The sequence below is a fragment of the Cervus elaphus genome, chromosome 9, assembly GCF_910594005.1.
Source record: "Cervus elaphus chromosome 9, mCerEla1.1, whole genome shotgun sequence".
In the NCBI taxonomy this organism is placed as follows: Eukaryota; Metazoa; Chordata; class Mammalia; order Artiodactyla; family Cervidae; genus Cervus; species Cervus elaphus.
This window is the reverse complement of record NC_057823.1, coordinates 19,838,738-19,854,621: the sequence shown is the minus strand read 5'-3', so window position 1 is coordinate 19,854,621 and position 15,884 is coordinate 19,838,738. Positions and strand designations below refer to the sequence as shown.

Sequence of the window (15,884 nt, the reverse complement as noted above, 5' to 3'; positions counted from 1 at the left end):
TTTTCAAGACTGGGCTTAAGAGAAAAAATGGAGTTTCTTTTTAAACTTCCAAATGAAACCTCTATATTTCATTTTTTAAGGAGATATGCATGGTTTTCCATCTTTATACAAACACACACACACATGCACACACACCTATGGCAGGTAACAGATCACAGCTTAGCAGTCAAATAGCACAATAGTTTGGCATCAGAACATCATGGGTTCAAGCCCCAGCTGTGCCACTTTCTGGAAGTGTGACCACTGATGACTTATTTTCCCTTTTTCAGTCTTTTTTCTTACACATAACACATGATAGTCACTACATCTCAAAAGCTGTCATGAGGACAAAATAACATTTACTCAGTGGACCAATTGGTCAAAAGTGTTAATTATTACTAGTATAATTATCAATTCAATAACAAGGAAATCTCAAGTTTACAAAGTAGTGTCTTCCATTCATGCATGTGTGTTAGTCACTCAGTCATGTCAGACTCTTTGTGACCCCATGAACTGTAGCCTGCCAGGCTTCTCTGTCCATGGAAGTCTGCAGGCAAGAATACTGGAGTATGTAACCATTCTCTTCTCCAAGGGGTCTTCCAAACCCAGGGATGGGACCTGAGTCTCCTGCATTGCAGGCAATTTCTTTACCATCTGAGCCACCAGGGAAGTCCCCCTTCCATTCATGTAAATAGTGCTAAAAAGACGGCAAGAATACACTAAAAGTATATTTCTTTTTAGTACAGGACTGCTACTATTGCTTTCCACAAGTCCATGGGAGAAAACATGAACCCAACTCCTCAAGGGATGGGAAGAAGCTGGGCAGACACTTAGCCTTGGATCTAAGGCCTTAGCAGCTGCACCATGAATTAGTTCTTCAGTGAGATGAGTGGAATGGGGGACCACTAAGATCACACCCGCAGCTCCCTCCGTGATTATCACTTTGCCTTGCGCCCAGCTCTGCGGAGAACTTTGACCAAAGCCATCCACACTTCCCGGTTCCTCAGGCTGTATATGAGGGGGTTGAGTGTAGGGGTGATAAGGCTGTAGAACAGGGAGACCATGTTGTCCTGGCGTGGGCTGTGGTAGGCACCCGGGACCATGTACATGAACACGGCTGCGCCATAGAAGAGTCCCACTGCTGTGATGTGTGAGGAGCAGGTGGTGAAGGCCTTGTGGCGAGCCTCCTCTGAGCGCATACGTAGAACAGCCCCCAACACGTGGCCATAGGAGGTGGCAATGAGAGAAAGGGGAAGCACCAGGATCAGCACTCCCGAGGCGGACAGCGCCAGTTCATAGGCGGACGTGTCCGCGCAGGAGAGCTTCAGCAGCGCCGGCACCTCACAAAAGAAGTGGTCCACGGTGTGCGAGGCACAGTAGGGGAAGTGCAGAGTGATGGAGGTCTGGATGCAGGCATTGAGCACACCCGCCAGCCAGGAGGAGATCACCATGAGCAGGCACACCGGGCGCCTCATGAGCAGAGAATACTGCAGCGGGTGGCACACAGCCACATAACGGTCATAGGACATGAGGGCCAACAGGACGCCCTCAGCCACACCCATCAGCGTGAGGAAGAATATCTGAGCTGCACAACCCCCAAAGGAGATGGAACCTTCTCCCTGCAGAAAGTCTGAGGCCATCTTGGGGATGGTGACCAGGGGGAAGCCAACATCAAACAGGGAGAGCTGACCGAGCAGAAAATACATCGGTGTGTGGAGCCGAGAGTCCACGCAGATCAGGAAGAGCAGAGTGGTGTTGCCCAGAAGCCCCATGATAAACATGACAGCCACCAGGAAGAACAGTAGCTGAGGTGACCCTGAGCGGCTGAAGAGGCCCACCAGAATGAAGTCAGAGGCCACTGACTGATTCACATCTGTCATGTTTTACACAACATACCTTTGCTGCAAGAAGAACTGGAGAACCGTGGCAAGAAGCCTGAGTGGGGACTGGTATATATGTCTCATCCCACATGCCAACGGCTACTGATTGGTAATGGCTGCCTGGAATGCCATATGGAGAAGAGCTATGAGGTCACAGCTAAGATTAGTAGGTGGAAAAAGCCATGATTGATTAGTGATGTCTGTCACAGGCATGGGATGGGAAAACCGTAACTGGCACCTCTGAATGAGATACTTGGCCACACGCTGGTCAAGAGCTACCCACTTACTCTTTTTTTTTTTATAATAGCAATATTTAGCTTTTTAAAAAAAAACATTAATTTTTACTGGACTATAGTTGTTTTCAGCAGTAAAAGAATCTGCCTGCCTCACAGGAGACATGTAGAAGACCTGGGTTCAACTCCTGGGTTGGGAAGATTCCCTAGAGAAGGAAATGGCAACTCTCTCCAGTATTCTAGCCTGGAGCATTCATGGACTGAGGAGCCTGGTGGGCTATGGTCCATGGGATCAAAAAGAGTCGGACATGACTGAGTGACTAAACACACACACACATAGTTGCTTTACAAAGTTGTGTTCCCACTGACCCTTGCAGTCCCAGTTTCACGGTCCAAGTCAAAGACAGGAACACAACCCCAGTAGAACGTTTCAATACCCCTCATCCCAGGGGAGTTGGGGCCAAAGCAGAAGTGATATTCCAAAAGGACTGGTAAATAGATGGAGTTGAATCAACAAACCAAGCAAGAAAATAGAGAAAGATCTGGGTCCAGTGACCTGGATGAGAATCTGGATCAAAGAGAAATCTGATGAGCAAGCACTGGCATCAAATTGATGGTCTGGGGACTTCCCTGGTAGTCCAGTCTAAGATTGTATTAAATAAATCCTTGGAATATCTCACTATTTCCACGGCTTCATAAAGAAAAACTTAAACACTAATCCTTAAGAACTTTCTGCCAATGTGGAACCAATCAATTACCTCAGTCACCAAGTTTCCCAGCTGGTAAAATAGCTTTTACTGCACACTCGTGTCAAGGGCTATTTAAGGATGAAAATGAACCTACTCTTGCTCTGTTCACTCACTATGCTCATCTTGAGAGGAGCTGACACCAGCTGAGCACTGACTGTATAGTGGGTATCTGGCTATTTCACAGTTAACACTTCAATACTCCAATATTTTGGCCAGCTGATTCAAAGAGCTGACTCATTGGAAAAGACTCTGATGCTGGGAAAGATCAAAGGCAAAAGGAGAAGGGGGTGGCAGAGGATGAGATGAGATGGTTAGATAGCATTACCGACTCAATGGACGTGAATCTGATCAAATTCCAGGAGACAGTGAAGGACAGGGGAGCCTGGAGTGCTGCAGCCCATGGGGTCTCAAAGAGTCAGACATGGCTTCAGTTCAGCTCGGTTCAGTCGCTCAGTCATTTCCGACTCTTTGTGACCCCATGAACCACAGCATGCCAGGCCTCCCTGTCCATCACCAACTCCCGCAGTCCACCCAAACCCATGTCCATCGAGTCGGTGGTGCCATCCAACCATCTCATCCTCTGTCATCCCCTTCTCCTCTTGCCCTCAATCTTTCACAGCATCAGGGTCTTTTCAAATGAGTCAGCTCTTTGCATCAGGTGGCCAAAGTATTGGAGTTTCAGCTTCAACATCAGTCCTTCCAATGAACACCCAGGACTGATCTCCTTTAGGATGGACTGGTTGGATCTCCTTGCAGTCCAAGGGACTCTCAAGAGTCTTCTCCAACACCACAGTTCAAAAGCATCAATTCTTCAGCTCTCAGCTTTCTTTGTAGTCCAACTCTCACATCCATACATGACCACTGGAAAAACCATAGCCTTGACTAGATGGACCTTTGTCGGCAAAGTAATGTCCCTGCTTTTTAATATGCTGCCTAGGTTGGTCATAACTTTCCTTCCAAGGAGTAAGCAACTTTTAATTTCATGGCTGCAATCACCATCTGCAGTGATTTTGGAGCCCAGAAAAATAAAGTCAGCCACTGTTTCCACTGTTTCCCCATCTATTTGCCATGAAGTGATGGGATCTGATGCCATGATCTTAGTTTTCTGAATGTTGAGCTTTAAGCCACCTTTTTCACTCTCCTCTTTCACTTTCATCAAGAGGCTCTTTAGTTCTTCTTCACTTTCTGCCATAAGGGTGGTATCATCTGCATATCTGAGGTTATTGATATTTCTCCTGGCAATCTTGATTCCAGCCTGTGCTTCTTCCAGCCCAGCGTTTCTCATGATGTACTCTGCATATAAGTTAAATAAGCAGGGTGACAATATACAGCTTTGATGTACTCCTTTTCCTATTTGGAACCAGTCCATTGTTCCATGTCCAGTTCTAACTGTTGCTTCCTGACCTGCATACAGATTTCTCAAGAGGCAGGTCAGGTGGTCTGGTATTCCCATCTCTTTCAGAATTTTCCACAGTTTATTGTGATCCACACAGTCAAAGGCTTTGGCATAGTCAATAAAGCAGAAATAGATGTTTTTCTGGAACTCTCTTGCTTTTTTGATGATCCAGCGGATGTTGGCAATTTGATCTCTGGTTCCTCTGCCTTTTCTAAAACCGGCTTGAACATCTGGAAGTTCACAGTTCACGTATTGCTGAAGCCTGGCTTGGAGAATTTTGAGCATTACTTTGCCAGGTGTGAGATGAGTGCAACTGTGCGGTAGTTTGAGAATTCTTTGGCATTGCCTTTCTTTGGGATTGGAATGAAAACTGACATTTTCCAGTCCTGTGGCCACTGATGAGTTTTTCAAATTTGCTGACATATTGAATGCAGCACTTTCACAGCATCATCTTTCAGGATTTGAAATAGCTCAACAGGAATTCCATCACCTCCACTAGCTTTGTTCATAGTGATGCTTCCTAAGGCCCACTTGACTTCACATTCCAGGATGTCTGGCTCTAGGTGAGTGATCACCCATCGTGATTATCTGGGTCATTAAGATCTTTTTTGTACAGTTCTTCCATGTATTCTTGCCACCTCTTCTTAATATCTTCTACTTATGTTAGGTCCATACCATTTCTGTCCTTTATTGAGCCCATCTTTGCATAAAATGTTCCCTTGGTATCTCTAATTTTCTTGTGCTTTGCTGGAGCAGCCATGAAGAGATAGCCCACATCCAAGGTAAGAGAAACCCAAGTAAGATGGTAGGTGCTGAGAGAGGGCATCAGAGAGCAGACAGACTGAAACCACAATCACAGACAACTAGCCAATCTGATCACACAAACCACAGACTTGTCTAATTCAATGAAACTAAGCCATACCATGTGGGTCGGGTCATGGGGGAGAGGTCTGACAGAATGTGGTCCACTGGAGAAGGGAATGGCAAACCACTTCAGTATTCTTGCTTTGAGAACCCCATGAACATTATGAAAAGGCAAAAAGATAGGACACTGAAAGATGAACTCCCCAGGTTGGTAGGTGCCCAATATGCTACTGGAGATCAGTGGAGAAATAACTCCAGAAAGAGGGAAGGGATGGAGCCAAAGCAAAAACAACACCCAGCTGTGGATGGGACTGGTGATAGAAGCAAGGTTTGATGCTGTAAAGAGCAATATTGCATAAGAACCTGGAATGTTAGGTCCATGAATCAAGGTAAATTGGAAGTGGTCAAACAGGAGATGGCAAGAGTGAACATCAACATTCTAGGAATCATCAAACTAAGATGGACTGGAAAGGGTGAATTTAACTCAGATGACCATTATATCTACTATTGTGAGCAGGAATCCCTTAGAAGAAATAGAGTAGCCATCATAGTCAACAAAAGAGCCCCAAATGCAGTACTTGGATGCAATCTCAAAAATGACAGAATGATCTCTGTTCGTTTCTAAGGCAAACCATTCAATATCATGGTAATCCAAGTCTATGCCCCAGCCAGTAATGCTGAAGAAGCTGAAGTTGAATGGTTCTATGAAGGCCTACAAGACCTTATAGAACTAACACCCAAAAAAGATTTCCTTTTCATTATAGGGGACTAGAATGCAAAAGTAGGAAGTCAAGGAACACCTGGAGTAACAGGTAAATCTGGCCTTGGAGTACAGAATGAAGCAGGGCAAAAGCTGATAGAGTTCTGCCAAGAGAATGCACTGGTCATAGAAAACACCCTCTTCCAACAACCCAAGAGACTCTACACATGGACAGCACCAGATGGTCAACACCAAAATCAGATTGATTATATTCTTTGCAGCCAAAGATGGAGAAGCTCTGTACAGTCAGCAAAAACAAGACCAGGAGCTGACTGTGGCTCAGATCATGAATTCCTTATTGCCAAATTCAGACTGAAATTGAAGAAAGTGGGGAAAACCACTAGACCATTCAGGTATGAAATCAAATCCCTTTTGACTATACAGTGGAAGTGAGAAATAGATTTAAGGGACTAGATCTGATAGACAGAATGCCTGATGAACTATGGACGGAAGTTTGTGACATTGTATAGGAGACAGGAATCAAGACCATCCCCAAGAAAAAGAAATGCAAAAAAGCAAGATGGCTGTCTGAGGAGGCCTTACAAATAGCTGTGAAAAGAAGAGAAGTGAAAAGTAAAGGAGAAAAGGAAAGATATACCCATTTGAATGCAGAGTTCCAAAGAATAGCAAGGAGAGATAAGGAAGCTTTCCTCGGTGATCAATGCAAAGAAATAGAGGAAAGCAATAGACATGGTTTAGCAACTGAACAAAAACAACGCTTCAACCCTCAAGTCCTGGTGAGGGATAGTGTGGGTGGTTACACAAAAAGTTGAATATACTTAATGCTATTAACAGTACACTACAGTGGTCTAAATGGTAATTTTTATGTATTAAAATTATGTATTGGAAAAACCCTGATGCTGAGAAAGATTAAAGGCAGGAGAAGGAGGGGACAACAGCGGATGAGATGGTTAGATAGCATCACAGACTCAGTGGGTATGAATTGGAGCTAATTCCAGAAGATTGTGAAAGACAGGGAAGGAAGCCTGGTGTGCTGCAGTCCATAGGGCCTCAAAGAATCAGACACAATTGAGCAACTGAACAACAACAATATATATTTTATAACAATAAAAAAAGAAACACTGACTAAAGGTCTTGCTGTTTTTCTGTATTTTTTGGATGAGAAGCAGATATTCAGAGAAGTCTGGTGACTTGTCCAGCAAGAAGTAACCAAATCAAGATTTGAACAAAGTAGGAATCCGATTCCAAAGTTCCCATTTTCCCCCTTGCATTCTACACACTCCTCCCAAGCGCTGTAGTTATACATTTTGGATTTGTTATACACACTCACACACTCAGTCCTGTGTGCCTATAAACTTACCTTTCATTCCGGGATTCCCAGGTGGTCCCACTGTTGATGCATCTTTAAAGGGATGGGTTCTAAACCTCTGGGTTTTTGGAATCTCTAGCCTGAAGTTCTTTGGTGGCTAGAGACTCTGATTGTGATTCCCTTGTGTCCTAAGCTTTTGATAAACTTGTTCTCCTGCAAAATCTCTCTTGAAAAAAAAATTTCCAACCTCCTCCAAGAGTTGGGCACAGCTAGCCAGGATTCACTCAAATCTGGGCTGGATTATCTCACTGTGACTCACAACATAGCTTCTCATTTGGGGCGAAAAGGATCTCCTTTGGCAAATTTCCAAATTGTATATTACCTCTTCTTTTCCCCATTTTCCTGCATGATGCCAAAATTTGGATCTGGGGGGCCCTCTGCTGATGCTGAGTGACCTGGGGAAAGGGGCTGGCATTATTCACTTTCTGGTTGCCCTTAAAACACTCACATCTCTCCACCATGACCAGATAAGATCTGGACTCTTCATCCTCTTAATAATCAGAACCCTGTCACTGACATTGTTGATTTAATCCTCACATTCAATTACCCCTGCTCAACGATCCACAGCAGATCTTGTTCAATAAACAGTAGGTGAATGAACACATTCTGGGAGGGAAACACTATTGTGTCGGAACTAATGTTATTGACAAATGGTTTGAGAGAGGGTGAGTGACTTAACTAATGTCACACAGCTGTTAAGAAAGCAGTCTAGGATTTGGAATCTGTCTAAAGGAGTCTAAATTCTGAGCACTCTCGACTCTGCATGCTGCCTCTTTCTTAGAGAAAAGGCTCTACTCTTCTGCCCAGGAGCTCAGAACTGAGAATTCCTCAGAGGAAGCACCCTTGTGGATGGCCAGTCCTCAGAAAGTGCGCTAAATGTGCCCCCAACCCATGCCAGACAAGTTGTTCTGGTACTAGCTCCGAGACCACGGTCAGGTACCAGTGCTTGGCAGCTTCCAAGAGCCTCTCTAGAAGGTCAGCATGGATCGACATTCAACATGGGTTGCACATCAAGAAAGATGACTTTCTGCTGTCTGGAGGACTGACCTTATAGGGTTCATAACAACAAAGACAGACAGGGAATTAATAAGTATTCAATATAATAAGATAGCTGCCTTCCAGTTGGCGAATATCAAAGAAATAGACAAGAACCCATCTTTCCATTCAAATACCTGTATTGACTCAAGCCAGCATATCCATGAAAAACTTCATCAGTTCTTTGGCTCCATCCCACCACTAATGCCTAACTTCTAAATCAAGCCTGCATCCCCAAGACCCCCAAAAGGCTGACTGAGTTCCAAGTCCTCTGCCTCACTTACCAAGGCCTGTGTGTAGACTGAAGAACCTTTCTCAACACCCCAGTTGCATGTCAACACCCTTATTCCAGGATTGTCCCTGATAAAACCTCTCTGGATTCCAGTGCCATGGGTTTCACCAGGGCTTCCTCTGTCTCTGCAGACTTAGATGTCATCATCTAGGAGCAGAGGCTCCAGAGAGCACTGTTGCATCAGCAATCCCTCTGGGTCTTTCTGCTAGAGGGAAAATGAGTTGCAGTGGAAGCCAGGAACCCTGGCTATTTGGATTGTCCCTGGAGGATAATGGAAAAACATTCATTCATCTCAACCAAAGGCAGGATGGGCATCACTGACGTGAATCTTTGCATATGACAGATATCCAAGCCCTTCTTTGGGCATCTAATTAGGAGGAGGGGATGTGGCAATGCATTACTGCCAATGGACCCCATGCTCAAAGGAAAAAAAAAATTCTGAAGTCCAGGATATTTCCTCTGCATTAAATAATGAGACAATGATGGTAGGGGAACAGTCAGGAGACAGTTTTCCTAGGTCAGGAAATTCCTTCCTCTAAACGCCATTCTTTTTTTTTTTTTTTTCCATTTATTTTTATTAGTTGGAGGCTAATTACTTTACAATATTGTAGTGGGTTTTGCCATACATTGACATGAATCAGCCATGGATTTACATGTATTCCCCATCCCGATCCCCCCTCCCACCTCCCTCTCCACCCGATCCCTCTGGGTCTTCCCAGTGCACCAGCCACTCTAAACTCCATTCTTGAGGGGCCTTTAAGACTCAGGAGATACAATGGCCTAGAGACAGATGGTTCTAGTGTTGAGAGTTTATTGTGTGCCCATGGCCAGAGCTTAGGGTAAGGACAGAGATCAGAGAGCCAGGCTACCACAATCACGGATGCTCACTGCAAGAATTCACAGGAGCGGCCAAGACAGAGTGAGTTACTATTAGGGGATGCACACTGACTGAAAGCGCCCTCCCTGGCCAGGCACCGTAGTAACCATTTGCATGAGTTGTTTTACGACAGGAGGTCCTGGTAAGGAACACGGAACTAATAAGCCACCACCAATTGGAAGAGTTCATGAAATGTCAAAAGGAGACACCACATGTCCAACCACCTCCCAGAATCCTTCTCCTTGGCATCCATCTTGGCTGAACAAGGCGTGCACCACCAGGAAGGACCCTGAGTCAGAATGATTGGCTGAAGACAACCTGGAAACTAATCCCATCACCATAAAGCCCAAGACTGCGAGCCACATGGCAAAACAGTTCTCCTGGGTTCCCTTACCTACTGCTCTCCACCCGGATGCTCTTTCCCAATAAAATCTCTAGCTTTGTCAGCACGTGTGTCTCCTCGGACAATTCATTTCCAAGTGTTAGACAAGAGCCCAGTTTCGGGCCCTGGAAGGGGTCCCCCTTCCTGCAACATTACCAAGAGTCCTGCTCGAAACAAAGCTGAAAGGGATCAGAAGGTTCATTCTTCCAGTAATAAAATAAACACGTCAGGGGGGTGCAATGTACAGAGTGGTGACTATGGTTAATAATATTGTATTGCATATTTGAAAGTTGCTTACAGAGTAGATCTTTTAATTTTTTTTAATTTATTTGGCTGTGCTGGGTCTTACTTGCAGCAAGTGGGATCCAGCTCCCTGACCAGGGATCTATCTGCCCTGCATTGGGAGCACAGTCTTAGCCACTAGACCACCAGGGAAGTCCCTAAGAGAGTGTATCTTAAAAGTTCTCATCATGAGGGGAAAAAAAATGTGTAAGTATGTATGGGGACAGTTGTGAATTAGATTCATTGTGGTGAGCATTTTGCAATATATACAAATAATGAATCATTATATTGAACCTGAAGCAGTGTCTTGCCGAAAGTTTTCACTTTTGTCTCAGGTTCAAAGGATCTGTTAACAAAATAAGTCACTCGTTATATACAAATAAATAATACAGGTATTTATTAGCGAATTATCTAGCTTACTTTCAACATACTAACATTAAAAGAAAAGATAAATAGAAAGCAGAGAATACATCACCAGATTGGGTTTTGACCAACATCCAGACTTAAATAATGTTGAGAAGTTCTGTGTCACAGCACATCTGGAGTCCCAGTTGGGAAAGGATCCCAGGCAGCGTGTCTGCTCCGTGGATGAAACTTGAAAGATTGTAGTTCGGGGTTCCCACTTAATCACCCCAGGATGGAAGCAAGCTGATAGCATCATCAATCTGTGACCAAACTTCGAGCCTGGTTTCCTGTCAATGCTGTTTGTTTTGTTGTGTAAAACTCTTGGTTGGCCAGGCCCCCTCCAGGGTCTCAACAATCGCAAGATTCCTCCCGCATCTTATCTATGATGCTGCCAGCCTTGTACTCAGAGCAGGCAGTCACAGTCACTCCGGGCAGGTTAGAAGGAAGGTCGGAGGCCTTCTCTGCTTTGTCTCTGAAGCCTAAACCAGACTATTCATTTAATTTCCCTAACAAGTTAGTATAATGATGTATGTTGATTATACCTCAATATAATTAAGTAATTTTTTTTAATCATGTGTCAGACAGGTGGCAACAAGATGCAACCAGACCATGGTGACCTAAATGGGAAGGAAATCCAAAAAAGAGGGGATATACATACATGTGTAGCTGATACTCTTTGCTGATACACAGCAGAAAATACAACCTTGTACAGTGACTATACTCCAATATACATTAAAAAAAAAAAAAAAAAAACCAAGATGGAACCAGAATGGAAGCAAGAATAAGTGGCGTTTGTTAAGAGCTTGATACATAGTTGGTTAACTATCAGCAAATTTCTTGTACCCTGCACCACCTCACATGCGTGCATGCTAAATCGCTTCAGTCATGTCTGACTCTTTGCGACCCTCTGGACTGTAGCCTTCCAAGCTTTGTCTGTAAGGATTCTCCAAGCAAGAATACTGGAGTGGGTTGCCATGCCCTCCTCCAGGGGATCTTCCCAACCCAGGGACCGAACCCAGGTCTCCTGCAACTCCTGAACTGCAGGCATATTTCTTTACTGCTGAGCCATCAGGGAAGCCCATACCGCCTTATTCCCTGGCATACTTTAGCAATTGATCTCTTTGCTTTCTACCTAAGTCTGGATAAAGCTTCACAATTCAGCACAAGGTACAACAAAATCTTACGAACTGGATTTGACATTCATCATGAAACGATCTTTTCAAACTCTAGACCAGTACTCAAAGCAGTGGTGACAGTCCACATGGAGATAAAGAGCTTGCACCAGAAAGTTATATAATACATTGCTTCCTTCATTGAGAAATGCTTGCTGTGGAAGAAATATCAGTTGAATGAAAGCTTAGTGATATTGATTTATGGTTTCTTCCAAAGTTCCTTTCTCCTCAAGAAACGGTAACAGTTCATGGGCCACAATTTGAGTAACACTGTCATAGACCACAGACACATGCTGGCAAGGTACCTGCTATTAGCCATTTCTGTGTAGCTGGTACCCAAGCACATGGACATGTCAATATTAATTGATGCAGACAGGAGGTTGGAAAGAGAAAATGAGATATGGAGAAGTGGCTGGTGGGTCTCGGATTCTCAACACCTATCACACTGATTTGCATCAAAGATGGATGGATGGGGGAGTGACCAAGATGACAGAATAGGAAGGCCTGAGTTTGCCTCTTCCCAAAGGCGTGCTAAAATTGCAACTATTTACAGAGCAGCTATAGATGGGGAAGGCCTGAAGACCAACAGAGAAGATCTTCTACATCTAAAGATATAAAGAAGGAACCACAGGGGAATTCCCTGGTGGTCCAGTGGTTAAGATTCCACACTTTTGACACAGGGGATGGGGATTCCGTCCCTGGTCAGGGAACTAAGATCCCATGCACCGTGTGGCCAAAAAAAAAAAAAGTATGCCGATATCATCATCATAATTTTTTTTTTTAAAGGAAGGAACTACAATGAAATGAGTAGGAAGGGCAAAGATGTGGTATAGTCAAGACCCATACCCCTGGATAGATGACCCACAAACGGGAGAATAAACACAATTGCAGAGGTTCTCCCCCAAGAAGCAATGGGTTTGAAATCCACATCGCAGGTGGGGGGGTGGGGAGATGGGAGGTGTTTTTTTCCCCCAGCTTTATTGAGATATAATTGACATAGTAACACTGTCAGTTTAAGTGTATATATTGATTTGATACAATTACATATTGCAAAATGCTTACCACCATCTACTATCTTGCATAATTATCATTTCTTTTATGAGGTGAAATACCAGCATGAGTGCTAAGTCACTTCAGTCATGTTTGACTCTATGCAACCCTGTGGACTGCAGCCAGCCAGGCTCCTCTGTCCATGGGGGTTCTCCAGGTAAGGATACTGTAGCGGGTTGCCATGCCCTCCTCTAGGGAATCTTCTCAACCCAGAGATTGAATGTACATCTCCTGTGTCTCCTGCATTGATAGGCAAATTCTTTACCACTGAGCCACCTGGATCTATTTTATTGTTGATGTTTTTCACTTGTTTAGCTGTGTCTAACTCTTTGTGACCCCATGGACTGTAGCCTGCCAGGCTCCTCTGTCCATAGGATTATCCAGGGAAGAATACTAAAGTGGGTTGCCATTTCCTACTCCAGGGGATCTTCCTGACCCAGGGATCGAACTCACAGTCCTGCATTGGCAGGTGGATTCTTTACTATTGTGCCACCTGGGAAGCCCTATCTATCCTGAAAGCTCCCTTCTGTATCCCCCAGACACTCCCTTCCACCAAGAGAAAGCAGATAAAGTCCCTGCAGTGAAGGCAGACAGCTCCTACCATCACCAGGCAGTAGAGAGAGGGAGAGGAAATCAAGGAAGACTTACAGGAGGAGGTGTTTTCCTGCTGTGATTTGAAGAGCAAATTCCTGCCCTGCAGGAATGGAAAGGGAGGCTGTTTCAGGCAGCAGGAAGAGCAGAAATGTCAACAAAGAATCCAGTATAGGGGGTGTCTGTGTCTATCTTTACCTCCCATCCCAGGCCGGTTTCTGTTTCCCCTGGGAAAACAAAAAGCTGGGACTTCCCTGGTGGTCCAGTGGCTAAAGCATTGGTCCAGTTCCCAATGCCCAGGGCCCAGGTTCAATCCCTGGTCCAGGAACTAGATCCCACATGCTGCAACAAAAGACCCTACACAGCTAAATAAATAGCTATGTATTTTAAAGTACTTAAATCAAAAAGTCACCCCATCACCAACCACTTTCTGATTAATATTCTAAGGATTGATATTTTAATATTCTAAGGAGAACTGTGACCAGCTCTTAGAGATCACACTATAATAACTTCAAGACAAGGCACCAAGAGAAGTATTCCTGGGTCTTACTGAATCAGGGTGCTGGGTCAGAGGTCCCTCTTTGGACGCTTTCTAGCCTATTCTCCAAATTTGGCACTGGGGTGGGTGGGTGAGGGTGGGGAGAATTCAGAATAGATGAATACTCTGGGGGTTTTCCGCAGAAAGGAAGGGTCCACCCTACCCCCACCCCTCCCCCCACTTCTGCATTGTGAGCAGCAGAATGATGTCACAGACCCCCGGCCCAGCCCCTTCTCCCTCTCTCCACCTGTGCTTGCCCCACACCCACACCCCAGAGGAAAGTAGTCAGCTTTGCCAAGCAGCCCAGGCAACTACTCAGAGCCATGGATCCAAATCAGGGCAACCCTTCGAAGCCCCAAGCCTCCCTGGAGATCCCCAAGCCTAGCCTGAACCTCACCTCAACCCTGGCAAATAGCACCCTCCCTCAGGAACCCCCCAGCATGGTGGGCGACAGACTGCCCCCAAAGACCGGGGCGGTGGTCATCGACATGGGCACGGGCACGTGTAAGGTGGGCTTCGCCGGGCAGGCCCGGCCCACCTATACCGTGGCCACCATCGTCGGCTGCCAGCCCCAGAAACCGGCCACCTCAGGGCAGCCGGCAACGGAAACCTTCATCGGCGAAGCCGCCCGCAAACGCCCGGAGCTGACGCTGGTGCAGCCGGTGCACAGCGGCATCGTGGTGGACTGGGATGCGGCCGAGCTCATCTGGCGCCACCTGCTGGAGCATGACCTCCGCGTGGCCACCCGCGACCACCCGCTGCTCTTCTCCGACCCGCCCTTCAGCCCCCCCACCAACCGCGAGAAGCTGGTGGAGGTGGTCTTTGAGTCGCTGAGCTCCCCGGCCATGTACGTGGCTTCACAGTCCGTGCTGTCGGTCTATGCACACGGGCGGGTCAGCGGGCTGGTGGTGGACACGGGCCACGGAGTCACCTACACCGTGCCCGTCTTCCAAGGCTACAACCTGCCCCACGCCACACAGCGCCTGGACCTGGCGGGCACCCACCTGACCGCCTTCCTGGCGGAGATGCTGCTCGGCTCCGGGCTACCCCTGGGGCAGCAGGACCTGGACACGGTGGAGAACATCAAGCACAGATACTGCTACGTGGCCCCGGACTTCCTGAAGGAACAGGCCCGGCCAGAGCTGGAATGCCGCCAGACCCTGAAGCTGCCGGACGGACGGACGGTCACGCTGGGCAAAGAGCTGTTCCAGTGCCCCGAGTTGCTCTTCAGCCCCCCGGAGATCCCAGGGCTGTCCCCCGTGGGCGTCCCCACCATGGCCCAGCAGAGCCTCTGCAAGGTGGCCGCGGAGCTGCGGACCGACTTGGCCCAGAACGTGCTGCTGTGCGGGGGCTCTTCGCTCTTCACCGGCTTCCAGGCGCGCTTCCAAAGGGAACTGCTCCGCAATCTGCCGCCAGAGGCACACGTGGTGGTGATGGCCCAGCCCACCAGGAATTTCTCCGTGTGGATCGGGGGCTCCATCCTGGCCTCCCTGCGCACCTTCCAGTCCTGCTGGGTCCTGCGGGAGCAATACGAGGAGCAGGGGCCCCACATCGTGTACCGCAAATGCTACTGACCGGGGGCGGGGGTGGCTGTGGGCGAGGTGGGGTGGCGGGGAGGCAGTCCTGAGCAGTAAAGTTTCTGCTACCCAAGCTGGTTCTGTCCTGCCTTCGCCCAGGCCCACTGCTGGACCCATTCCACAGACCCACCTTCCCCTACCCCGGGTGGTCTGCCTCCCAAGATATCTCTGGTTCTGCCCTGCCTGCACTCACCTCCCATGAAAGTGAAAGTTTCTAATCGGTCAGTCGTGTCCAATTCTTTGCGACCCTATGGACTGTATCTTTCCACGCTCTTCTCTGTCCGTGGGATTCTCCAGGTAAGAATACTGGAGTGAGTAACCATTCCCTTCTCCAGGGGATCTTCCTGACCCAGGGATCAAACCCGTGTCTCCTGCATTGCAGGCTGAGATTCTGGTCTCAGCCACCAGGGAAGCCCCACAAGACACCCCAATTTTGACTCCCAGAACCCCCCTGCCCCACAATCAATCCACACTGCACACACACATACCATC

The 15,884-nt window shown here is 46.8% G+C and overlaps 2 protein-coding genes across 2 annotated transcripts; one reads left to right on the top strand and one right to left on the bottom strand.

The window, feature by feature from the left end:
• Window positions 1-917: 917 nt before the first annotated feature.
• LOC122699664 (olfactory receptor 2Z1) lies at window positions 918-1,859 on the bottom strand. Its single transcript, XM_043911896.1, has one exon. The coding sequence runs from the start codon at window positions 1,857-1,859 to the stop codon at window positions 918-920; it is 942 nt and encodes a 313-aa protein (XP_043767831.1).
• Window positions 1,860-14,041: 12,182 nt separating this feature from the next.
• ACTL9 (actin like 9) lies at window positions 14,042-15,465 on the top strand. The gene has a single exon (XM_043910651.1). The coding sequence runs from the start codon at window positions 14,139-14,141 to the stop codon at window positions 15,387-15,389; it is 1,251 nt and encodes a 416-aa protein (XP_043766586.1). The 5' UTR covers window positions 14,042-14,138; the 3' UTR covers window positions 15,390-15,465.
• The last annotated feature ends 419 nt before the right edge of the window (window positions 15,466-15,884 follow it).